A 27341-nucleotide genomic window follows, 5' to 3' on the forward strand; every position below is an offset into this window, starting at 1 on the left:
TTTCATTATTTCCTGATCCAATTATGCCTTCACAATCTATTATACTTCCCAGAATCCTGCACAAACCTCATTCAAACTGTCCTCAGCAGTATGGAAATCTCCAAGGAATGTATTTCCTCTGTGCAGTCAAGTTTGCCCAATCTGGCATTGGAAAACATAAACTCTTCACACATCTTGGGAGACAGGACAGAACCATGCACTAACAGCGGATAACTGGAAAGAGGTTTTAAGACTGATTTTGATGGCTTGTACCTGCAGTAGTCGGCTAGATCAGTTCAGAACCCTCCATTAAAGAACCCTTCTCCACACAAACACTTAAATTTTGTTTCACTATAGAAGAACTACTCATTCATATTCTGCTCAAGTGCCCACTCTACGTAGATCCACTGAAACTAATGTCACTATCCCCTCAGGATTAACTCCATTTCCATTTAATTCTTCAAGGGGACCACAATCTCAATTGCCTTCTCTCTTCCCTGATTGGCTGTTGGGCAATACCACTCAACTGCAGAATTGACTAAAAGCCTAAATGTTTACATCTGAGAGTATCGGGCAATCGGTATTAAACTCTAAATTTGAACTAACTGCAATATAGATAATGATGATCAAATTTTGTATGGAATTCAATTGTTATTAAGCACTTGAAACCATGTAAATGCCATGCTGCAGAAAGCAATTGATTGAAGATGAATAATGTAGGATGTAAAGTTAGATGGTGATCTAGAGTTTCACTCCGATTGACTTTGTAGTGAACTTTGTTCAGGAGATAAACTAGGTGGAGTAGGCCGAGAAATTGTTTTGTGCAAGCCTCTCTGAAAATTAGGTGCAGCATCTTCATACTTCTGCGATCAGCCTGCTCAAGTGGTTGAGCTTTCACCTCGGAGTTCAAACTGCACATTCACTTCACAATTAATGACAATTTTAAGGAAGTGTTGCATTGTTGGAGGTATTATCCTTCCGATCAGACATGCACCTGCGCTCTGTTCCAGCAGTTCAGGACAATATTAAAAATTGCTTGCCAATATTTGAAGAGGAGAAAAGAGTTCCCCTGGCATCAGCAAACAATGGTCCCTCATTCAACATCTACAAAAATAGACAAATGGGAAAATAATCTAATTTCCTTTTGTGAGATCTTGCAGAACCTATACTGGGTACACTTCACTGTAGAACAAGATGAAATGTTTGAGGGAAGTGAAAAAGTGGGATGTAAATGCAAACCCAGGCCTTTGTTTCATAAGAGAAACCTTACACAGTGCGTGCAAGCTGAATTTATTTCTCATTCTTGCTTTTTTACATTCCTAAAACAGCTACATAAAAGGCACTGTACTTCAAAACAAAATGAGATAATTTTGAAGTTTGTGTGTAAATTGTTGGATACGTAAAAAATAATTTTAATTTGAACAAATTGTATTTGGACAGAACCTGGAGTGCTCAATATAAAAATGAACAAAAGGAACATAAATATTTCTATAAACATTTCACATTATTTCAATTGACTCATTCTGTCACTAAAATATTAGCAAGTGACCAATTTATCTGTGTGGTCTCAGGTTTGTCAGCTGATGAGCAGTAAGTAGAGCAGGCAGCAGATCTCAAGTTACTATCTATAACACAGCAGCAGCAGTAATGAAACTGCACAGTCCCATCAGAACGAGAAACATGCCAGAGGGCTCATTGCACCATTGCCAGCACCTTACAATGTGGTAACAACAAATGGCAACCAGAGCCAGCTGAGTAATTAGAATGACTGAGAAATATAAAAATCAAGGTGTCACGTAAGTGTTAAAATCTTTTGTTGAGATGTGAATGGTTCGGAGAATGGTTCGAAGACTAAACACTGTAGCAGGGTCTGTGTCTTTTCTTAGTATTTTCTAGAGGATTTCTAAGATGGAAAACATTCTGGGTCAATTCGCAGCAGATCTTGCTGCTTTGCACTGTTAGATCAAATTTGTTGATTAAGCATGAAGTTACAATGAAGGGGTGAGTGGCAAGACCTAAACAGGTCTTATCAGGAATCTTTTATTCTTTAAATTGTTTGCTACTAATTTCCTCAAGCTCGAAAGTATTGTGATATTCCTGCTAAACTGTAATGTCCTATGGAACGTCACACACTTCAGTCACTTCATTTATGTCTGTATATTTCTGTAAATATATTTCTGTGGCATTGACATTTGTAATGTACATCATATCTTAGGGTCTATATACATACCATATCTGCTTATAATTATTGTTCCTGTATGTACATGCACATCCCTGTACTCAACCTTTCTACCCTTCCCTATTTGCACACTTAAACTACATATCATACATTATGTATATTGTAGTTGATAAACATTCAGGCATTTGGGATGCTCGCATTAAATTTAATGCTGAATGTGCTTCTGTGATATAGCTGTCCCCTCACTGAGCTGAACAGTACAATGAAAATGTAGCTCAACTATCATGCAATCCTTCACCTAACATTTTGTTTCATCTTTATTGTCAGAGATTATAAAGTAAACATTTATATAATTTCAGGTTCTGAGCTCAGGTTTGTACTCAGTATATCACATGGATCTATCTGTCTGTCCTTCATTCAGTTTATCTGGTCCTATCGTTATCATCTGTGAGTTTACTTGTCTGCATAAATATTTACCTGTAGATACTTTCCTGCCAATCTGTCAAGCTATCTATTTGTACCTGTAACAAACTGCCTTTCAGTCTGCGTATATGTTTATTGGTTAGACTGCATCTGTGCACATTCATCAATCTATGTCCTGTAACTTTGCTTCTTTGTCTGCCAGGATTCTTGTGTTTGCCTGACTCTCTGAGGTTGTGTTTATCTACCCACATCTATGTCTATTTTTATCGAATCAAATCTGTCTAACTGTACCTATATTTACCTTATTCAGTGACAGACTACCTTTCAGTATCTGCGTCTATCTTCTAATCTATCCCCACTCTTTGTACTTGTCTCCCAGTTATCCATTCATATCTACTCATATCAATGTGTGGTGTCCAATTGAGGTTTCTTTTCATGAAAGTTTGATGATGCAGTGTCACAGAATGGGCTGGTACAGTGAGATATGTGTTACAGCGTGAGTATTTTAGATAGTTTGCCTGTCAGACAGGGAGCTAAAACAGTTTGCATGATATTAATGAAAGTTATAAGAAGGGCTGTTAAATTGTTTGCATGCTGCATGTTACTTACATAATGAGGATTAAGTTATGACAAGCAGTTTACATCCCTACTCATTTGGACAACTGTAAATACAGTTATTTGTATCATAAATAATGCTACAGTGAACAGAGAGTTACTTTGAGGGGTTCCTGATAACTGAGCATGCATTATGACTTCTTTTTATGAGCAAAACAGATGGAAGATACATATGTCAAATGTCACTTTGCTTTGTGGGACAGTATGGTGTAGGGCTCATGATGCTGCAATAATACTTGCAAATGGTGAGGTGCATATAGTACTCTCTCCAGACATAATATAAATGCAAGTAGATGAACATAGTAAAAAAACATCAATTTAATGACACACAAAACAGTGAAACAAACTTGTGCTACCTGCATTTTCTGTGCACCCGCGTTCTACTGACTGATGTGTAGGTTTGTCTTTGTCATAGGAGATTTCACATTTGCCTGTGATCTGCATGAGGCATCACCCTGTCCCTGTTATGCCATTGTTCAATGAAGTATTTAAAAACATTGTATCAAAATTAAACAGAATGTTGGGAATTTGTCAACGTAGTCAGCATTATGTCATTTATCATATAGAGCAGATGAAATTCAATGGGCTTAGTGTGCCTGTGCCAGTTCTTTGAAAAGGTATTCGGTCATTTTATTATTGAATCTGTTTCCACCACCATTTCAGGTGTCTAACTCAGATCATAACAACTTACTAATTTAAAAAATGTCCTCATATCCCACCCCGGTTATTGATCCTGCCAATGGAAACAGTGAACTGGATTCTCCATTCTGGAGACAAAGTACTGCCACTGAAGTAGAATCGCTCCTGATCTCTGCTGGCACTAGGAGCGACGCCAAGGAGCGAGTCACTCTCCTTTCCATGAAGATTTATGTATGGAGGGGAGCTTGTGGGATTCTATCAGAAACCTGGGGTGGGATTCTCCCCTACCCGTCGGGGCGGGGGGTCCTGGCGTGATGGAGTGGCGGGAACCACTCCGGCGTCGGGCCGCCCCAAAGGTGCGGAAGTCTCCACACCTTTATGGGCCAAACCTTCACCTTGAGGGGCTAGGCCCGCGCCGGAGCGGTTTCCGCTCCACCGGCTGGCAGGAAAGGCCTTTGGCGCCACACCAGCCGGGGCCGAAATGTCTTCGCCGAGCAACGCGGGTCGGCGCATGCGCGGGAGCATCAGCGGCTGCTGACGTCATCCCCACGCATGCGCAGTGGAGGGGGTCTCTTCTGCCTCTGCCATAGTGAAGACCATGGCGAAGGCGGAAGAAAAAGAGTGTCCCCACGGCACAGGCCCGCCAGCGGATCGGTGGGCCCCGATCGCAGGCCAGGCCACCGTGGGGGCACCCCCCGGGGCCAGATCGCCCCGCGCCCCCCCAGGACCCCGGAGCCTGCCCGCGCCGCCTTGTCCCGCCGTTCAAAAGGTAGTTTAATCCATGTTGGCAGGACAGGCATTCCAGCAGCGGGACTTCGGCCCATCACGGGCTGGAGAATCGGCGGGGGTGGGCCAGCCGACCGGCGCGGTGCGACTCCCGCCCCCGCCGACCGGTGTGGCGCGCTTCACGCCCCCGCCGAATCTCTGGTGGCAGAGACTTCGGGACACAGTGGGGGCGGGATTCACGCCAGCCCCCGGCAATTCTCCGACCCGGCGTGGGGCTGGAGAATCCCGCCCCAGGTATCAGACGACACTTTCAGCGGGTGACCTGATTGATACAAGAAGTTGGGCGGCTTACCCCCTCCCCCCACAATCCAAATTCTGCCCCCTCCCTGACAAATAGCGGCATCCTCCTCCCCACCACTACAGGAATAACGGCTCCCCCACTGCATGCATGGATGGAGGTGATCAGATACCCCATCAGACCCTCCCAACAGAGACCCCATCCGAAACCTTTAACAGAGACCCCCTTATCAGACCCCCACGTCAGACCCCCCTCCCCCGAATCAGAGACCTTGCCTGAAAGCTGAAGAGCACTCCAGGAAGTAGGGTGACAAATCACTGTATTTTCACTTACCCTTCCCTAACATCTCTGCCTCAGACAAAAGTGTTCAAAGTAGCAGCTGTTACAAGTGTCAGAGGCTTTCGTAAAACACCCGGTGTACTTCAAAGGGCTTGAAATCCTTTGACAGCCTTTGAAATGCAGATCTTCCATTGAATTTCACACAGCAAAACATGGCATAGGACTGTAATTGACAGTTTTATTACTCCAGAGATGGCTGCTTTGTGGATTGTTTATTGATCTTCCTCTTCATGCTTGAATACATCTCAAGTGTCCTGCTGTGATGCTAACCACAATGCTTCTAAGTTCTCTTGCTACAATTGACAGCTCCTCACCATCAGAAGCAGAGTAAGAAGTCTTACAACACCAGGTTAAAGTCCAACAGGTTTATTTCAAACACTAGATTTCGGAGCACTGCTCCTTCCTCAGGTGGACCTGAGGAAGGAGCAGTGCTCCGAAAGCTAATGTTTGAAACAAACCTGTTGGACTTTAACCTGGTGTTGTAAGACTTCTTACTGTGCCCACCCCAGTCCAACGCCGGCATCTCCACATCATCAAAAGCAGCTAATTGCTTTGACTTCTTTTTCACAGCAGAAAGCACTGTGGGTGTACCTAAACCATATGGACTGCAATGGTTCAGGAAGGCAGAACACCAGCACCTCCTTAAAGGCAATTACGGATGGCCAATAAGTGCAAACCTAGTTTTTTTAAAAATGTCCCAGAATGTGGTTGCTCGCATCAGCCAGCTTATCCACAAGGAACTGTGGCCATAGGGAGTTGGAAGCAATCCCATGGAAGTTACATTAAAGGTCACCACCATTTAAAATTTATTTGCCTGTGGCTCCTTCTAGGGCTCTACTGGGGACCAATGTAGCATCATCCAGTCAACGATACACAAGTTCATCTGGGAGGAGTCAGATACCCTCTTCAGGAGAGCACACTCATTTGTCCAAGTCTACCTGGATCCTGAAAGCCAGGCTGCAAGATAATTGGTTTTTCAACAAACTCAGGATTCCCTCAAGTGCAAGAGAATATTTACTGCACACATGTGGCCTTGACGTCTCCCTGTCAAAAGCCAGACACATTTATCAATGGGAAAGTTTTCCATTCTTTGAATGTGCAGCTGATATGTGATTTGACAAGATGAATACTGCATGTTTGTGCTCAGTTCCCAGGAAGCTCTCATGGTGCCTATATTCTGAACTACTCCTAAGTGCCACAGGTTTTTGAAGGACTTCAGAGATTGCAGGCTGGCTCCCTGGGGACAAGGAAAGTCACCAGAAGACCTGGCTAATGACACCAGCTCCCCGTCTGCAGAGTGTTGCTGAGAAGAGCTAGATTACCGCACATGCCGCCACAAGGTGCACAATTGAACAGACGATAGGCTTTCCAAAGATGATGTTCAGATGTTTGAAACGCAGAGGCAGAGCTCTCTAATATGCACCATGCAGTGTGTCCTGGGTCACCATTGCCTGCTGTACCCTGCATAATCTTCTGCTAGAAAGAGGAGAATGTCTTGACTGAGGGGGGGCTTGGAGGACCGAGTTGTCTCCTCCAATTTTGAGAATGGTGAAGGAATTCAGAGGCTATTGCAAGGGCATGATGCAGCAGAGAGGCCTGTAACATTCCACTAACAAATTCCAGGCAGAGTAAACTACCAAGACATTTTCTTGACTATTTGGTTTTCTATCCTCTGCTGGCTGATAGGTCCCAACTCATTTTAGTGGCAGACATTATTATTTGCTCTAATGCCTCGTGGGTTATGATAGTTGAATTGAGTTGTGCTACTTAATGTCCACCCTGCTGGTGGTTTTATCTGTTACATGCGCCAAACTGTGCTGATCCTGCCACTAAATGCATGCATTAGAAACTGCAAAGCACTCCATTTTCCCACAACCCCGGGCACCTGTAAGTGGAAATGAGATTTTTCCCAAGCTCTCACAAAATATGTATGCATGGCAACTTGGAAGTATTATCAAATTTTACTTTGGCAATGATGCACTCCTTCTCCCAATAGGAGCCTACAGAGAGTTCTTTCAGGCACAACCAAATGGACAGGTCCACAGGGAGGAGGAGCATGAGAGCATCATTTTGCCCCTCATGATTGATCCTCCATGCAACCTGATCAGGGAAGTTTGTGTTCCTGTTCCCCTAGTCACCACTGGGCCATAGTAAACCTTTGTCCTTTGACATCTTTAGCATGCTGATAGGTTTTGAGGTTACTTTGGCGTACACTCACAGAGTGCTCCACCTGCAATATGGGTTTCTGATTAGCAACCGCTTCAGACCCTCCAATCACAGAGATTCCTGTAAGACACGGCTCAGTCCAAGATGGCCTTCACATTAGTGCGTGACTAGGATCCATCATTGTGGAAAGCCCAGCCAAGGTAAACATCTTTCCTGCACAGACTCTGCAAAAGCATGCTTAGAGTTGCTTACACTTCACATGGATAGTCTCATAGTCCTTGGCATGGTTCAGCACACAGGTCCAATCTATTCTTTCACCTCATGGGCTAATACCCTAGTTGTTCAACGATGTCTGATGCACTTTGGTTGCAAACACTTCAAATGAGATCTACTGCAAACTTTGATAAGGAGATGAACCGGCTGAACAAATCTCCATTTAAGGTCTCACAGAGGCTTCAGTCAACTGAACACACATCACTTTAATCCTTCACTTAATCCCTCTTGCAGTCAAGGCTAATTTTTCCTTTGCCTCCTACCTTTCAGTCTTCATCTGCATGTTAGCTTAAAATGACAAATCACAAAGTATGGTCAGAAACGATTGGTCGTGCCCACCACAGTTTTCTTGATTTTTTTATTGTTAAGAAGGCAGTGTAGAGTTTCACTCTTTCAACCTTGAAACTGCACTTGCAATGTTCCTCACCACTCACATTACATGTTTAGCACCCCTTGAGTACTTATTGTATCCATTCACATCACATATGAGGGTGGCATGAGATGCAACAACCCTGCTGAACACTGACAGATATCATTTTCAGAGGCTGGAACATGGTGAGCTGCAAGTAATGGCTTGAACGCTGTGTGCCCAGGCCACATTACCACAAATGGTGGTCAGTGCATAATCATGTACACATGAGATTGTTAAGTAATCACCAGGTCGATAATCTGAGAGAACTGAATCTATAGGAGTTTGTATTTAAATTCGGAAGAGGGCCAAAATTCCACACCCTAAAATGTCTGTGAACATTGAAGCAACTTTCAGAAAGATGGGATCCAGGACACTTCCAAACACTGCAAGTGAACATTATTTACAAGTGCCAAAAGTGTTTACAATGGTTTTATACCTGTGCCACCTATGTGCATCCAAAATGTCTTTATATTTCTTTTTCTAATACTATGCCTCATGTAAAAGGTATCTGTGAAGTATGCTTTTGCTGGTGGTGAAAGAAAAACAGGAATTTTATATTTTGTGATTTAAAGTATCAGTTGCCTACAATGAGAGTGTTTAGTCATTAGTGCTTTTAGTCTCTTGTTGCAGTAAAAGTCTTAAAATCTTGTTGCATCATCCTTTCAGCTATTTACTGGAAGTTCACATTTTCTTTTAAAGGTTATCGGTATTCATATAGATCGGAACACATCATTAACTGTTAAATGCTTTGAGACATCCAGTGGTCATGAAAAGCGCGATATAATTTTTTTATTTTAAAATCTCCTATGCATGTTCCCATAGGACATAGCATCCTTCCTAAAGTGTGGTTCCTAGAATAGGACAGAGAAGTATTCTGCCTTATTATGGGAAACATATTCTAGCTGGGGTCTAACTGGTGATTTATGAACATTTTGCATAACATCGATGCTCTTGAACTATTTTCTGTTATTTTTAATGCCCAAGATCTTTTTATAACAGCCGTATCAACATCTTTCCACCTTAAAAGATTTTTGGAAGTAAATCATTAGGTCTGTTTCTGCACCACCTTTCACCTTGTACCATTTATTTCATATTGTTTTTCCTCATTCTTACTTCCAGAAAGCATAATTTCACATTCTGTGCATTAAATTCAAACTGCACAAGTCTGCCTATCTAAGTCCTCCTGAAGTCTGTTACTAGCCTCTTCATTGTACATTATACTGTTTAAGCTTTGTGTTATCTGTAAATTTTGATATTATACTCCTATTTCTAAGTCCAAGTCATTATTATATATCAAATTTCGCAATGGTATAATGGTCACAATACTGAATCTTGGGACCACCGATGTATACTTCCCTCCTCCCTGACAAACAACGGTTCATCACTACTCTCTGCTTTCTGTCTCAGCCAATTTTGTATATAGGCTACCACCTCCACTTTAATCTCACACGCTTCAGTTTTGCGAACAAGTCTGTTATGTGGTGCTTTGTCCATATCAACCACAATACCTTCATAAATCTTTCCATGAATTCATCAAAAAACTCACTCAAGTTTCTCAGAAGCTATTTGCCTTTCAAAAATCTGTGTTAACTAAGAAAATGAGCCCAAAATTTGGGTAAGGCCTGTTAGTTCGTGCAGGGATCTTGATACGCATTTTAAAAAAAATTCATTTACGGGGTGTGGGCATCGCTGGTTAGGCCATCAATCATTATCCATCATTAGTTGCCCTTCAGAAGTGCTGGTGAATTGTCTTATTGAACCGCTGCAGTCCTGAGGTGTAGGTACACCCACTGTGCAGTTAAGGAGGGAGTTCCAGGATTTTGCCCCAACAACAGTGAAGGAATGGCGATGTATTTCCAAGTCAGGATGGAAACTTGGACGTGAACCTCCAGGTGGTGGGGTTCCCAGGTATCTGCTGTTCTTGTCCTTCTAAATGGTAGTGGTCGTGGGTTTGGAAGGTGCTGTCTAAGGAACCTTGACAGGTTATTGCAGTGCAAATTGTAGATGTACACACGGCTGCCACTGTTCATCAGTGGTGGAGGGTTTGAAGGTTTGTGGAAGGCGGAGCAATCAAGTGCTCTACTTTATCCTGGATAGTGTTGTTTTATTTCTGTAAATTTAGAGTACCCAATTACTTTGTCCTGGATAGTGTTGAGCGTCTTGAGTGTTGTTGGAGCTGCACTTATCCAGGCAAGTGGAGAGTATTCCATTACACTCCTGACTTGTGCTTTGTAGATCGGACATTATCTGTATTAAAGTGATGGTACATTTCAACTGATACAAATTTTTCCTGGTGGTTCAACAGGCGAATGAATTTCTACACTCTCAGTCAAGAATGCAAAATGAGAGCTAAGAAACCTGGACCTGAGCCCCGGGGAAATATTGCTTGATTGACAGCTTTGGCTCTCTGATCTATGCTGTCAATTTCACAATTTTACACTGGATAAATTGGTTTTAAATGCTTGCAGTTTCAGCCACTAATATTTTAAAGGTTCTGGATGGTTGTCAATTTTATTGGGCTGCAGCAAAAATTAGTTTTTTTAAAGACCGTGATCAATGAAAGACTGTTTTAAAAGTTTTTGTTCACACATTCCACAGTCACTATAGGTTCATTGTTTCTATACAGTCTGTAGTGGGTGAACGGATATGGAAGTGTCTTAGTTTGGAATGGGGACCACGAGGGGCCATAGAAGTTGTTTTTGGAGCACACCTTAAATTGGGGTTTATGAGGGCTTGGAGGTGGATGGAGGACATGGGGAGCAAGACCTTTTGAACTTACCTTTCAAAAGGTTCTATCATGCAAACACACAATGACAGCCGCCTACCACTGTTGCTCTTATTAGCCTTAGTTTTATTAGCTCTAATTCTGTCACCTTTGCTCACGAGTCGCCAGGTATCTTTCTGATACCGCCACGTGGTTCAAGCTCAGGTAATGATTAATAATACAGCAAACCGCTTAGTAAATGTTAAATCAACGATCATTTATTATATACAGCAATAAATACTTATAAAATAATCCTACTTCTAGACTATTACCTACCACTAAAGGCCAATACTTAACTTTGGTGATGGCCCACCAGTTCAGGGAAACGAATGGTCTATCGAATGGGGTCTGGCCTGCGGGATTCAAAAAGGCTGGTACGGGTCGATAGTCTGGAACACATATCTGGTAGTGATCGCTGGAGTAAGACTTACTTGTTCTTTCATCGAAGGGTCTCGAAGGTTGCGAGTAGGAGAAGAAGGGTCGATCTGAACTTGGCCCTGATTTCTATAGTTCCTAGGGGCTTCCCGCCTCTCGGGGCGGACCTTGACCCTGGTCCCAAGTGATTGGACTTGGTCCCAATCACTGGGTTCGATATGCTCCAATAATGGGGCGATTCCTTGATCGGGGGGTGGTCGTCCACCTTTCTTTGTCTCAGCCACTGCTGGCGCCGAGAGGTCTGGATCGGCTTTCAATTGCTAATTTGTAGCAATTGTTCCCGGAGATGGCCGATTAAAATGCAGGTGGCTGGGTTGATGTGCTGCTAATGGTTGCAGGTATCGGTCTGGGCCGACTTCCCCAGTGCCGAATACACTGTTCTGCCTGCTGCTGTCTGTTTTGAGTCCTGTTGGCTGATTTTCCCATCAGCCTCTTTAGTTCGCCATTTTACATCGGGGTTTGGCCAAATACTCGGGAATCAGCCATTTTAGGTGGCTACACCACCCAGCGTCAAACAGTCTGGCTGAGAGGGCCCTATTGCGTTTACCTCAAGGACCTTTTCAGAAGCAGAACAAAACCATGCCCAGACTGAAAAGGAAGGCTTAGCAGTTATATCCATAGAACATAGAACATACAGTGCAGAAGGAGGCCATTCGGCCAATTGAGTAAGCCCTCACTTCCACCCTATCCCTGTAACCCAATAACCCCTCCAAACCTTTTTGGACACTAAGGGCAATTTAGCATGGCCAATCCACCTAACCTGCACATCTTTGGACTGTGGGGGGGTAACTGGAGCACCCGGAGGAAACCCACGCAGACACGGGGAGAACGTGCAGACTCCACACAGACAGTGACCCAGCGAGGAATCGAACCGGGGACCCTGGCGTTGTGAAGCCACAGTGCTAGCCACTTGTGCTACCGTGCTGCCCTGTGTGAAGCCTTTCCACCAGTATGTGTACGGTTGACAGTTTGACATAGTGCCTGACCACAAACCAAGGGAAGATAAGTCCAAAGCCTTGTTGAGGGTGCAATGTTGCACCTTGCTGCTGGCGGCTTACAACTATGCTTCTCAGCACTGGCCTGCGATGCAAATTGCTGATGTGAATGCATTATGTTGCCTGCCCCTACCAAAGAGAATTCCGCCGCCATCTATACCCCAGGAGATCATTTTGGTTTTATACGTTCTAGACACTATGCCAGTGTCCATTGTGCCCAACCGCATCTGGACTCATAGAGACGTTTTTCTTTCAGCAGTTGAAAGAATGATACAGAGTGGGTGCCGTTACAAGTCTGAAGAGCTGAGGTCATACTTCACTCATCAGGATGAGTTGACATGTGAAGATGACACGATTCTGTAGGGATCAAGGGTGGTCTGCCAGGGAGTCCCTCATTCAAGAACTACATCTGCCCACCCAGGGCAGGCAAAGATGAAGATGCTGGCACGCAACTACTTGAAGGATGAGTACAATTGTTCCACCCTTGCCATATGCAGTAATCCTTGCCGCCTTTTGCCACTCTTCACCCTTGGGAATAATCAGGTCACCCGTGGACCAGGGTCCACGTTGACTATGCTGGGCCATATATGGGCAAGATGTTTTTAGTGCTGGAGGATGCTCACTCTAAGTGGCTATGCTGGAGGATGCTCACTCTAAGTGGCTATCAGTTCAAAAGATGGGGCCCACCACCTTGGTGGCCATGGTAACTGCCTTGCATCGAGTGTTTGCCATCCATAGGCTTTCCAAGTCAATTGTTTCAGACAATGGCACTCGTTTCGCCGGTGATGATTTCCAAGTTTTTATGTGAGCAAATGGCATTCGACACATGACGACAGGAGCCTACCATCCAGCGTCGAACAGTCTGGCTGTGAGGGTTGTTCAGTCTTTCAAGAATGCAATAAAAAGCTATCTGATAAACCATTTTGCCAGCAGTCAGTTAATTTTTGGTTGTTGTACAACTCAACCCCTCATTCCATCATGGGAGTCACACCCACTGAGCTGCTCATGGGCCATCAGTTGAGAACCCAATTGGATCTTGTGCTTCTATTTTTGGCGGGAGGAGGGTTCTTGGGTGGGAGTCCTGGTTTTGGTCCGTAATTTCGCTTCAGGTCCGCTGGTGTTTTATGTGGTCAATGTTAGTGGGAAGACAGTCAGAGAGCACATCAACCACTTGAGGAGTTAAGGGGTGGCGACCCCCAGCTTGGAGTCTATTGTAACTCCCAAAGGGAGCTCGGAGCTCCTGATTCTGCTCAACCAGCTACTTCTGTCAAGCCGGTGAGGTCAGTTCACCTGTCGTTGAGGCGGTGCCTCCTGTGGTGATACCAACTGTTGAAAATTCGAACACCTGAAAGGGTGCTGAACCTGTGAAAGGGCTATGTAGATCCGGGAGGAACCAGAGGTCTTTGTATCGATTGTTTTCTTGATAGACTCTCTTTCCCTTGTTGTCCCTGCTAACATTTGTAACTTCTGTATATAGTTTTTGGGGTGATTGTAATAAGGGACTTAAGCAGGGAGGGATGTGATGGCATAGCCCCCCCCTATAGGGTCGGGCTCCACAAACCACATGACTGGCTCGGGGTCAATCGCGCTGGGGCGTGTGAACCCCGGGCAATAGGGAGTTTGCGTGGGGTCCTGGGAGCAGGGCCCAGGCAATGTGGACCAGGAGCTGAAGTGTTAAGACCTGATATACAGTCTTCTGTGCCTGTACTGCCTTTGCCATTCATCAATAAACCCCTTTGTTAACTCCTGGAAGTCGCCAGTGTATGTCTCAAGCCACCACAGTTAGTTCCCACAGTATTCTTTCTGCACCTGCTGCTTCTTTAGCTTGTTTCAGGAACACTTCTTTCTGAAAAGTATTGCCCTGCAGAAAAGTGACCATGAATTTATGGCCAAAACAACTTTTCACAGTTTTCCACTATTTCAGCAATAGAAAGGTCCACTCTAACACTTGCACCATCACCCAGCCTCTCTTTTAAGCTCCTGGATATAAACCTCAGTTTAGCCTTATAAGTCCCAATTTCATGAATTTTTCCAGTACAAACCCAACTCTCAGATGATTGAAACATTGTGGAGAGAGCCCATACTGACCCATTTCCTTATTTGGAGATAATTAATTAAACGTCCTTCCTTCACAACTGTTTCTCACACCAACCATTTTTACACCATCTCTGAGCGACACTGCAAATTCCGGTTCAATTATGTTGTTTTGTATCACAAGCAACGGTTAGCATTACGTTTGAACGCAGCCAAATCCACTGAAGAGTCTTAGAGTTTGTGCTGAGAGACTGTAATCCAATAAACCTGGGCTTGAATCAAACCCATCACTCAGAGGAGAAAGGGCTGTAACCTAACCAACTGCACACCACACACTATCCCATTGATAGTGGGAACATGAACTGTATGAAAACAAATGGGGGCAGTTTTGAGACCCTCTGTCTGGCAAAAGGCAAACGTTGCTTGGATATTTCTGTTTACATATCGCACTGTTTCTGCTCTGTTCCCACAAGCTGCCATTTTCCATGGTGTTTCGACACGGGCAGCCTGGACAACTATGGGCGACAACTATGGATTCTCCGTCCAACAATGTGCGAATCACGAAATGCGATCAGGTGTGAACTAAAAATTGTTGCAGCAGTGGAACATGCCCCAGAGCAACAGGAGCCAACCGTGTGGATGGAGAGCCGGCCACCCAACAGGCGGATCATGGCACACCTGGAACCACGGGGATATGGGGAAGGACACCCGCTCCCGGTGGCCGTCAAGGTGATGGTCACCCTGAACTTTCATGCCACGGGGCAACGAATGGGGACCTGTCTGGCACTGAATGGGGGCCTGTCTGGGATCTCACAAACCTCAGTGCACAGCTGCATCCGCGCTGTCACGAAAGCACAATATTACCGGTCGGCATAATATGTCATTTTTAATGTGGACTGAGCCCAGCAGGATACCCGGGCAGCGGGATTCACCGCCAATGCCGGATGTCCCAGTCCACGGGGTGATCGACGAGATGCATGTCCTTCGACAGCACTGCCCCATGAGGGGTCAGCTTTCATAAACCGACAGCGGTTCCACTCGATGAACAAGCAGCTGGTGTGTGACCGTGAACTGCACATCAAACGCGTCGGCACCTGAGGCTTGGGCAGTGTGCATGACCCCTTCATCCTAACATAGTCAGTGGTTCCTGACATCTTCGAGACGCACCCCCGAATGAGGGATTGGCTCCTGGGTAACAGGGGTTATCCGCTGCTTTCGTGGCTGATGAAGCCTATCCAGAGGACACAGACCAATGCGGAGACCCACTACAACGACACCCATGCAACGACCAAGGCATGATCAAGCGGTGCATCGGCATCCTGAAGATGCGGTTCAGGTGCCTGGACCGCTCTGGAGGGCCCCTCCAGTACACTGCTGGGAGAGTGTCCCACACCACTGTGGCCTGCTGCGTCCTCCACAGCATTGCGCAGAGGGGCGATGTGTGGAGGAGGGGGATGAACGTCTGGCCTCATCCGATGACGAGGTTGCGATGGACAGGGCATGGGGCCCGGGCAGGTACTGTAGGCCGCACAACGCGTCCGCCAGGGCCAGCGCACACAGGGCCCTCTAAACACCTCCAGATTAGGGGGTTTGGCCGAAGGCACAAACATCCCATCCCACCCACACTGTGGCCCCCCCCCCCCACGCCCCCCCCCCCCCCCCCCGCCCCCCCACCTCCTGCAACCCCCTCCGAGATTCCTACCTGCCTCACTATCGGGTGCGGGCCCTGGGTTGGCAGCAACAACAGGCCTGGTCAATGGGATGGAGGATGACGTCGACTCACCCTGCGATGAGCTCTGGTGCTCCGTGTTCTTTGACAACATCTCCAGCCCATGGTAGCACTTTCCACCGTCCACCTGGATGATTCCTGTATGCGAGCTGGTCATTCCATCACACAAACCATTGGGGTGGTGGAGATGAAGATGGGGTGTGAGGAGGGGGGGGGTTTGGGTTGAGAGGGAGTGGGAGGGGCGGGGTACCGGGGTGATGTGCTGTGTCCAACCTCGGAGCCCCGGCTCGTGTTCACCTCCAACGTCTGCCCAGCTCCCCTCTGCAGCCATCCCAGCCCATCCCTCAAAGAGCATCGAGGCAGTTTGGAAGTTTTGGAACACGTGTTTATTCTGTTCATAACAGTTTATACCCTAGCCCCCTAACACTATCCTGTGCCCTGCACCCTTAGCAACTTAACTTGTGTCTACCTTTCTGGCCTTATGAGCTCGAACACTATGTCCAGCTGGATCTCCGGTGGGTCCCCAGTGATACATCAGGAGTAGAGGTGGCCGACTGCAATTTCTGCCCTGTGTCCTGGGGCCATTTAACGGCTGCCAGTGACTGAAGTGACTGGGCCCGACAGTCGCTCGGGTGTCCCAGGTGGCGTGGTGCCACCCAGTTCTGCCCGCTGCTCATCGGGTGCACCAAGAATGGGGGTGGGGGGGTGGAGAGTCTGAGACGCTTTGGTGTTCCAGCACCTACCCTGCAGGAGTCACCGGCAGGGGCCACATCACCTCCTCCCTCCGAATGCCCAATGGCCCCCGGATACGCCTTAGGACAGGGATGCGACCAGAACAAACCCCTGCGCTCCCCGGCACCTGGTGTTGCCAGTCTGGAGGCCCGCTCTCGTCTCAACTATGCTCGTAGCCATGGAGCACAGGGACTGGGCCATCTCCCTTTGGGACTGTGCCACATCACTCAGAGACTATGATTCTATGATCTAGTGAGTTGCTTGCTGACATGAGAACAAAGAGTCATTGGACTCGAAATGTTAGCTCTTTTCTCTCCTGACAGATGCTGCCAGACTTGCTGAGATTTTCCAGCATTTTCTCTTTCGCTTCAGATTCCAGCATCCGCCGTAATTTGCTTTTATCCAGTGAGAACAATGATTACAGCTTGAGTTAAAATGACTTGAGTTTTTTTGGCAGAGATTGACAATCACGCTATCCACCACCTATTGAAACTTAAAATTAACCCCAAAATGTTGGAACATGGGGTGCAGCCTTTGATTCTTCGCATGCTGTATTAGTTATTTTCATTGTGGGCTGGATTTTATGGCCCTCTGCAAGGCATGTTTTTTGCAGGATGTGGGGGGGAGGCACAATAAATACATGGGGTTCCCACCTCATCACCTTCCCTTCACATCCTAACTGTCCCCATAACATGTTAGTTGGGTGGGCTGAATATTTAAATTAAGAATTGACGGTCAATTGAGTTTGTGATTAGGCCAACTCTTGGGGCTATTACACTGCCCACGCCAAAATAGTGTTTGCATGGGGAGGTGGGCGGGTGTGGGCAGGATGCTTTTTGAGGTTAAGTGTACAAAGGTGGAAAGGAAACGGGGTACATCATTTGGGGGGGGGTGTGCGCTGTGCATACCTCCCCTCAAGATGTCACCCCACGTTCAATCCTTGCTACATGACCTTCAAAGCCCAACATGCCACTCAGAGGAGGAAGACTCACTCTCACCTAGTTTAGGCCACCCCCGTTGCTGAGCAAAGATCTCATCCTGGGTTTTTAAAATTATTTTTCAAAAGGAGATCATTTATTTTCCGTGTTAAGGTATTTTTCGCCTCCACTCCCCGTCCTTGGCTTACACATATGCAGAGGACAATCCAAAATACCTTCCAATGGTGCTTTATAATTTAGTGCTTAAATGTAGACTTGAGCAGACCAAACATAGGCAGAATTTCACATACGGTCAGTCACCTCCTTTCGTTAATATGGCTGAGATCAGTCACTTTGAACCTAATGCTTTGCATTGGTGATTTCTGCATAACACAACTTGTACATGTCAAGACACCAAGAGATGGGAAGACGTCCATGGTTGCAATTTCACTGTATCAAATGTCTTCTAGAGTTGGGCAACTAACTGATTCAGTTACAGAGCTGCTTATGGATAACAAAGTCCGTATAAAAATAATCAACACAATGTCTTCTTCTAGTTTTGGAGACTAAAGCACTGGTGACATCGGACACTACTGTGATTCCTATTCTACAGAACATTTGGCACATGACACAAGCCAACAACTCTCAGAGTGAGTGTACCATATTAAATATGGAACCTGTGACAAGTGCAATTGCGAAGCAGGGGAAGAAGACCTCTTGCACATGTGAGTATCGATTATCCCTTTTGATTGACCCTATTCAATGTGTTTCTCATTGTTGCTTGTAAGTGGCACGTTAGAGGTACTGGGAATGATGAGGTGAGGAGAGTAACAGACAAAAGGAATAGAAAACACAATTTTAGCGCAAAAGGAAATCATTCTTCTCTTATGTCTTTACCGGAGCCTGCTCCGCATTTAAAATATGTGTTCCAGTGCCAAGTTTTTGCTCGGGTTTTCTTCAAATGGCACTCTCAATTTCAAAATTCCCTCTTAATATTATTACGAATTCAGCTGTGATCGTTTATTAGCTTAAAGCATTCTATATTACAATTCTGAAAAAGTTCCTGTTGTTGTCAGGTGTTGGTTACAATTTGGTCGGTCTGAAGAAGTCTTTGCAATCATTCGTCGGTTAACTGTAAGTCCATATTGACTCTTAGAACTATTTACAAATATACTGTAAAGGCTACAGGCTAGGAGCTGTCTCCACACTTGCTGGTGCATATGGCTCTCTCCAATACCAGACTGACCCTGGGTGTGGGTCATGTGCTCTCTTATATCTGTATGGGCAGTACTGTATTCAGTCCCACATTAACCCCATATGTGCTAGATTCTTATACTACAACTTTTAGCTTCCCCCCACATACTTCTAATATTAATTCCAAATTTAGACCACTTTTCTCCAAATTCATGGGGGGAAAAAAAATCATCATTTGCTCTCTCATAGCTTGAATCACCTTTTCAAATTCTTCTTAACCTTTTCAGTTCCAATGTAATCCATTTATGGAGTCTAAAAGAATTAAAAAGGGGAACAAATCAAACAAAATTCTGTAAAAAGAAAGAATGAGGGAGACAGTTGTGAAAAATATGGAAAATTAGGCAGTTCGATTGAGTGTCAGCTGTATCAGTGAATGTTTTCCTGTCAGCACATTCACAATGGCGGCAGGATATTTACCAGTAACTCAAATCACTATTGGATAGGGATTGCTGATGTTGCTCTTCCTTCTCCAAAAGTAAGTATTTCCACAATGTAATATTATGCATACTATAGCAGATAATGACGATGCATGTCTTTCTCTGTGGAGCATATTGCCGGAAGCCCCCATCTAAAGTTCTGCATAAACATTCATTCTGTCTATTGGCGTGGAGGGACTTGGAACCCCCAAAATTGGGGGGTATGGGTCAGTGACATGGCCAGGTTTCTCAGGCTTGAGAAGATCAAGTTGGCCCTGAGAGGGTCGATGCTAGGGTTCGCCCGGAGGTGGCAGCCGTTTATTGACTTCTTTGGGGAAAATTAAGCTGTCAGCAGATATAAGCGGGGGGGGGGGGGGGTGTAAAGGGAAAGAGGGAGGCAGGGGGGTATGGTTGAGGTGGGAAATAGTTAGTGGGAAAGGGGGACTGGGGAACTATGTATGCAAGCCACGTTGGTTGTTGGTTTGGTAGGTGTTATTTGTTCTGTTGTTTTTTTTTCCTCTTGAAAATTGTGGTTAAAAATTATATATGCCTTAATAAAAATATTTTCAAAAAAAAATTCATTCTGCCTGGTTGACAGCCAAAGGTCATGGTACATATTGGTAACATAGTGGGACTGGTGGTCTGAGGTGCATTTGTTTCAATGTGAGAAGTATAATAGGCAAGGCAGATGAACTTAAGAGTTTGGACTAATACTAGGAACTGTGATGTTACTGCCATTAAAGAGACTTGGTTGAGGGAGGGACAGGATTGACAGCTGAATGTTCCAGGATTCAGATGCTTCAGCCGGGATAGGGAGGGGATGTAATATGGGTGGGGGAGTTGCACTACTGATTAAGGAGAATATCACAGCTGTAGTGTGGGAGGACACCTCAGAGGGCTCTTGCAACAAGGCAACATGGGTAGAGCTCAGGAATAGGGAGGGTACAGTCACAAGATTGGAGATTTACTACAGGCCTCCCAACAGCCAGTGGGAGATAGAGGAGCAGATATATAGGTAGATTTTAGAAAGGTGTAAAAGCAACAGGATTCTTGTGGTGGGTGATTTTAACCTCCCCTACATTGACTGGGACTCACCTCATGCTAGGGGCTTGGATGGAGCATAGTTTGTAAGGAGCATCCAGGAGGGCTTCTTGAAGCAATATGTAGGTAGTCCAAGTAGGGAAGCGGCAGTACTGGATCTGGTATTGGAGAATGAGCCCAGCCAGATGATTGAAGTTTCAGAAGGGGAGCATTTCAGAAACAGTGACTATAATTCAGTAAGTTTTAAGGTACTGTTGTATAAAGATAAGAGTAGTCCTTGGGTGAAAGTGGGGCTGGTTTAGCACAGAGGGCTAAACAGCTGGCTTGTAATGCAGAACAATGCCAGCAGCGCGGGTTCAATTCCCGTACCGGCCTCCCCAAACAGGCACCGGAATGTGGCGACTAGGGGCTTTTCACAGTAACTTAATTGAAGCCTACTTGTGACAATAAACGATTATTATTATTAAATTGTGGGAGGCTAATTATAACAATATTCGGCAGGAACTGAAGAATATAGATTGGGGGCAGATGTTTGAGGTAAATCAACATCTGGCATGTGGGAGACTTTCAATGTCAGTTGATAGGAATTCAGAACCGGCATGTTCCTGTGAGGAAGAAGGATAAGTGTGGCAAGTTTTAGGAACCTTGGATAATGAGGGATATTGGTGAGCCTAGTCCAAAAGAAAAAGGAAGCATTTGTAAGAGCTGTACGGCTGGGAACAGACAAAGCCCCTGAGGAATATCAGGAAAGGAGGGAGGAACGTAAGCAAGGCGTCAGGAGGGCTAAAAGGGATCACAAAAAGTAATTAGCAGACAGGATTAAGGAAAATCCCAAGGCTTTTTACATGTATATAAAGAGCAAGAAGGTAGCCAGGGAAATGGTTAGCCTACTCAAGGACAGGGAGGGAATCCATCTGGTGGAACCAGAGAAAATGGGCAAGGTACTGAATGAGTACTTTGCATCAGTATTCACCAAAGGGAAGGACTTGGTGGATGATGAGTCTGGGGAAAGGTGTGTAGCTAGTCTGGGTCACATTGAGATCAAAAAGGAGGAGGTGTTGGGCTTCTTGAAAAACATTAAGATAGGTAAGTCCCCAGGACCTTTTGGGATCTACCCCAGAATATTGAGGGAGGCAAGGGAGGAAATTGCTGGGGCTTTGACAGAAATCTTTCTATCCTCCCTGTCTACAGGTGAGATCCCAGAGGACTAGAGAATAGCTAATGTTGTTCCTTTGTTTAAGAAAGGTAGCAAGGATATTCTAGGAAATTACGAGCCGGTGAGCCTTACATCGTTGGTAGAGAAATTATTGGAGAGGAATCTTCGAGGCAGGATTTACTCCCATTTGGAAGCAAATTGACATATTATTAGTGAGAGGCAGCATGGTTTTGTGAAGGGGAGTCATGTCTCACTAACTTGATCGGGTTTTCGAGGAAGTGTCGAAGATGATTGATGAAGGTAGAGCAGTGGATGTTGTCTACATGGGCTTCAGTAAGGCCTTTGACAAGGTCCCTCATGGCAGACTGATACAGAAGATGATGTCACATGGGATCAGAGGTGAGCTGGCAAGATGGGTACACAACTGGCTTGGGCACAGAAGACAGCGGGTAGCAGAGGAAGGGTCCATTTCTGAATGGAGGGCTGTGATTGGTGGTGTTCCACAGGGATCAGTGCTGGGACCTTTGCTGTTTGTAGTATATATAAATGATTTGGAGGAAAATGGAACTGGTCTGATTAGTAAGTGTGTGGACAAATCAAAGGTCAGTGGATTTGCGGATAGTGATGAGGACTGTCAGAGGATACAGTAGGATATAGATTAGTTGGAGACTTGGGTGAAGAAGTGGCAAATGGAATTTAATCCAGACAAATGTGAGGTAATGCATTTTGGAAGGTTTAATACAGATGGGAAATATACAGTAAATGGCAGAACCTTTAAGAGTATTGACAGGCAGAGGGTGTACAGGTCCACAGGTCACTGAAAGTGGCAACACAGGTGGACAAGATAGTCAAGGAAAGCATACGGCATGCTTGCCTTCTTTGGCCGGGGCATTGGAGTATAAAAATTGGCAAGTCATGCTGCAGCTGTATAGAACCTTAGTTAGGCCACACTTGGGTATAGTATTCAATTGTGGTCGCCAGACTACCAAAAGGCTGTGGAGGCTTTGGAGAGGGTACAGAAGAGGTTTACCAGGATGTTGCCTGGTCTGGAGGGCATTAGCTATGAGGAGAGGTTGAATAAACTTGGTTTGTTCTCACTAGAGGGGCGACCTGATAGAAGTCTACAAAATTATGAAGGGCATAGACAAAGTGGATAGTCAGAAGCTTTTTCCCAGGGTGGAAGAGTCAATTACTGGGGGGCAGAGGTTTAAGGTGTGAGGGGCAAAGTTTAGAGGAGATGTGCGAGGAAAGTTTTTTTACACAGAGGGTAGTGAGTGCCTGGCATTCACTACCAGAGGAGATAGTGGAAGCACTACGAAAGTGACGTTTAAGGGGCATCTTGACAAATCCATGAATTGGATGGGAATAGAGGGAACCTCCCTGCCTGAAGGGATATGGACCCCGGAAGTGTAGAAGGTTTTAGGTTAGACGAGAAGCATGGTCGACGCAGGTTTCGAGGGCCTGTTCCTGTGCTGTACTTTTCTTTGTTCAGTGCTGAGCACTGTGCCACCATTGTGCGCCCTAATGTTCCTAAGTTTTATTTTAGCCAGAAGAAGCAGGAATTGCAAGTAGAGAAGATTATCTAAAATACTGCAAGTCAACAAAAGTGCTGAAGTCATGAGCTGGAAATCCAGGCATCAAAATATCCTGTAATCCAATGAGCTGCAGCTGGGACCTCATTTTTGTGGTGCTGCAAAAGGGCTAATCACAATAACCTCACAAAATGTAGCAGGTGGTCCTGAGACTTGGAGGAATGTGTGCAATTTGGAGTTAAAATTCAAGCAGGAAGGATATGATGTCAGAGCAAGATATTTTAAATTGACCCTGCTTGCCTGGGATGAATGCCTGAGATGCAGTCAGAAATAGAACAAGAGGTGTAGGGAGGAGAGAGCAGGAAGTGTGAGATAGCAGCTGACGCAAATTTAATTTCTGCCGAGTGGAATAGGTTAAAATTGACCCTGTAAGAATTAAACGTCATGAGAAACACTAACTCTGAATGCAAGCAGCAATTCTATTCCAAATGTTTCTTTGTTAATCAGGATTTTTTGATATTCTACATATCAAGAGCATTCCAACATTAGTTGCTCTAAAAAGCAGAGCTAACCTCTTAACAAAACATCGAGAAAGGTAACGTTTGGTTGTTAGATTAGTCAAAGATTCAGCCACCCACTCTCTGCAATATGTGACAATAAACTGACAAAACACAGTCTGCAGCTACCAGGATCCCAAACAGTCTTGTCTTATTGCTTTAAATTATCTCGTATAAAAACTGTGAAGTCGGATTGCATGGCAAGAACACTAATTTGTGATAAATTTGAGAGATTTGGGTATTATCACAAATCACATGAACAAAATAACCAACAGCTTATAAAATTCAGCTTGTCAGGTCTTTGTAAAATGCTCCTGAGATTTTTGAGTTACTGTAATCATAATATATTATGCTTCTTATAATCCCTGTCACATCACTTTTGAGTCTTCCTTTCTGATTGTGAGATCCCATTTTCTATGACCAATTCCAATTATTGGTTTCCATCTGAGTTTAATCATGTGCTAGTATGAAATTGTAAAGTTACACAAGATTAAAAGGTTTGTTTAGAGTTATATCATAAACTGTAAGCAAGCCAAGGTGTTACTAGAAATATTATAATGCTGTACATAATATATGATGATGTTTGATATTGTGGATATCTAATTTTCCAAACATTATAAGCCCAAACTGTGCAAAAAATATATATATTGAGAGGTTCAATATGCCACCTCAGATGAAGAAAATTCAAACAGCATATCGTCATTTGAACTCTGAAAGTACAATTAAACAACATGTTTTTGATTGGAGACTTGCATATCTGAAATATGTAGAGGTCATGTGTTGTAATTATAAGGGACAATGTAATGAACATACGAATCGAGCACTCAGTCTTAGTTGCCAGGAGCGCACAAGAGGAAATAATGGCTCTGCTCCCCACAATTTTCTGTCCATTATTTGAATGAATGGGAAAAGTGTGGAGAACACTCATATGCATTGGAAGATTTATAAAATTGATCTTTATTGTCCCTCTATCAAAATGGATTTGTTACACTTTGAATGCAGATGCCTGCTTGCTGGAAATGTGTACATCATGGAGGGTATCTTCCCCAGGCAGGGGAAGGTGGGTTTTTGAATGCAGAAGACCAAAAGATGTCGGAGCAGAAAGTCGGCCCATCGAGTTTGTTCCATCAGTGAGATCATGAATGATCTGATAATCCTCAACTCCACTTTCCTGTCTTTTCCCCATAACCCTTGATTCTGTCTATCTCAGTCTTGAACATACTTAATGACCCAGCCTCTGAAGCTCTGAGTGATAAAGAATTTCATAGCTTCACTACCCTCTTAAAGATGAAACGGCTCCTTATCCCTGTCTTGTCCCTGAACCTCTACTTTGAGCTTATTCCCTCTGAATCTAGACCCATCCACAAGGGAATCCTATGTGTTTCAAGAAGGTAGCCTATCATTCTTCCAAACTCCAATGAATATTCAACCTCTTCTCATAAGAAAATCCCTCTATACCTGTGATCAACTGAATGAACCTTCTCTGGACGGCTTCCATTGCCAGTATATCTTTTCTTAAATAAGGAGACCAAAACTGCTGACAGTTTTCTAGGTGCATCTAACTCGTGCCTTGTATAGTTTTAGTCAGGCTTCCCTATTTTTATATTCCATTCCCTTTGAAATAAATTCCATTCCATTTGCCTTCCCTATTACCTGCTGATCTTGCATGCTAGCTTTTTGTGATTTATGCATGAGGACCCCCCAAGTCTGTTTGTGCTGCAGTTGTAATCTTTCTCCACTTCAAAATATTCAGTTCCTTTATTCTTCCTACCAAAGTGCATAACTTCACATTTTCCTACATTCTATTCCACCTGCCAAGTTTTTGTCCACTCACTTAGTCTGCCTACATCCCTTTGTAGACTCTTTGTTCATCCTCACCACTTGCCTTCCCACCTATTTTTGTGTCAACTGCAAACTTGGCAATAGTACATTCACTTCCCCCATCCAAGTCATTAAAATATGCATTGTAAATAATTGTGACCCCTGTGCGACTCCACTAGTTGCAGTTTGTCGTGCTGACAATTCCTCTCTTCTCCCAATTCTCTGTCTTCTATCAGTTAGCCAATCCTCTGTCCATGCTAATATACTACCCCCAACACCACAGGCTCTTATTCAGTCAACTTTTGTGCAGTACTTTATCAAATGCTTTTTGGAAATAAGTATATTACATCTACTGGTTCCCTTTTATCTATCCTGCTCATTATTATCTCAAAGAATTCTAATAAATTTGTCAGGCATGACTTCCTTTTCATGAAGTCATGCTGATTCTGCTTGATTATATTATGTATGTCTGAATGGTCCGCTATTACATCCTTTATAAATGTACTCCAACATTTTCCCAATTGTAGACGTTAAGCTAACTGGCCTATAGTTACCTATTTTTTGTCTCTCTCCATTTTTGAATAAGGGTATTGCATTGACAGTTTTGGAACTTTTCCATAACTGAAAGATCCTTGGAAGATTACTACCAGTGCACCCACTATCTCTGTCTATCTTTCTGCCTATGTTGACTTCCTTTAATATCGTAGGATACAACCCATCAGTTAGCTCTATTGACTGGATGACTGGTTTGTGATGTGACGCCAACAGTGCAAGTTCAATTCTCATGAGGGTATCCATGAAGGCTCCACATTCTCAACCTTGCTCCTCGCCTGAGGTGTGGTGACCCACAGGTTAAACCACCATCAGTCAGCTCTCTCTCAAAAGGGGAGAGCAACCTATGGTCCCCGGGAACTATGGCGACTTTCACTTTTCCCGAGGTGGTCTTTTACTCTGAGATTGTTTATTAAATCTGCCTCATTACACATTACCAAATCCAAAATAGCCTGATCCATGGTTTGATCCACTATATATTGTTCTAGAAAACTGTCCTGAATACACTCAATCAATTTTTCCTCATGGCTATCTCTGCAAATTTGATCTTACTGATTCACACGAAGATTAAAGTTACCCATGATTTTTTTTAGAAAACATTTTATTGAAGCATTTGTAATTTTCACAGTTTAACAAATTAACATTCTAAACAGCCTAGCGGCCCGACACACGCAACAATATTACAATAACATAACCAACTACCTCCCCGCCCTAGCTCCTAACTACCCGTATATTAGAATCCCTGTCTATTATTTTACACTGCCATGCCTCTCATTTTTCTCTCCCCCTTCCCCCCCTCTCTCTTTATGCTGACATTCAGTTTTCCTTCAAAAAGTTGATGAACGGCTGCCACCTCTGAGCAAACCCCTGAGTTGAACCTCTCAAGGCGAACTTAATCTTTTCCAGCCTGAGAAACCCTGCCATGTCACTGACCCATGCTCCTGACTTTGGAGGCTATGAGTCCCTCCATCACAGCAAAATCCATCTCCGGACCACCAGGGAGGCAAAGGCCAAAACATTCGCTTCTCTCCCCCCCTGGGCCCCCGGATCCTCCGATTCCCCAAATATTGACATTTCTGGACTCAGAGTCATTCTCCCTTCCAGGACCTCTGACATGAAGTCCGCAAATCCCTGCCAGAATCCCTTCAACTTCGGACATGCCCAGAACATGTGTACGTGGTTCACCGGGTTACCCCCACACCGCCAGCCCCTATCCTCCACTTCCTCAAAAAACCTACTCATCCGAGCCACAGTCATATGAGCCCTTAAACTGGATCAGGCTAAGCCTGGCGCACAACGAGGATGAATTGACTCTCTTCAAGGCTTTTCCCATAGTCCGACTTCCAACTCCCCTCCC

General features: G+C 44.6%; 2 protein-coding genes across 7 annotated transcripts in view; one reads left to right on the plus strand and one right to left on the minus strand.

The window, feature by feature from the left end:
• The window catches only part of LOC140396252 (voltage-dependent calcium channel subunit alpha-2/delta-4-like), an 820155-nt gene that overhangs the window by 320244 nt on the left and 472570 nt on the right, over positions 1 to 27341 (minus strand). The window lies entirely within an intron of this gene.
• The window catches only part of LOC140396253 (leucine-rich repeat and transmembrane domain-containing protein 2-like), a 33659-nt gene continuing 7965 nt past the window's right edge, over positions 1648 to 27341 (plus strand). Inside the window, exons 1-2 of the mRNA XM_072484608.1 lie at positions 1648 to 1775; positions 18213 to 18380. Of these exons, the coding sequence (XP_072340709.1) occupies positions 18281 to 18380 (100 nt within the window). The 5' untranslated portion in view covers positions 1648 to 1775; positions 18213 to 18280. The remainder of the gene's footprint in view (positions 1776 to 18212; positions 18381 to 27341) is intronic.

This window comes from Scyliorhinus torazame, chromosome 19, assembly GCF_047496885.1.
Source record: "Scyliorhinus torazame isolate Kashiwa2021f chromosome 19, sScyTor2.1, whole genome shotgun sequence".
In the NCBI taxonomy this organism is placed as follows: Eukaryota; Metazoa; Chordata; class Chondrichthyes; order Carcharhiniformes; family Scyliorhinidae; genus Scyliorhinus; species Scyliorhinus torazame.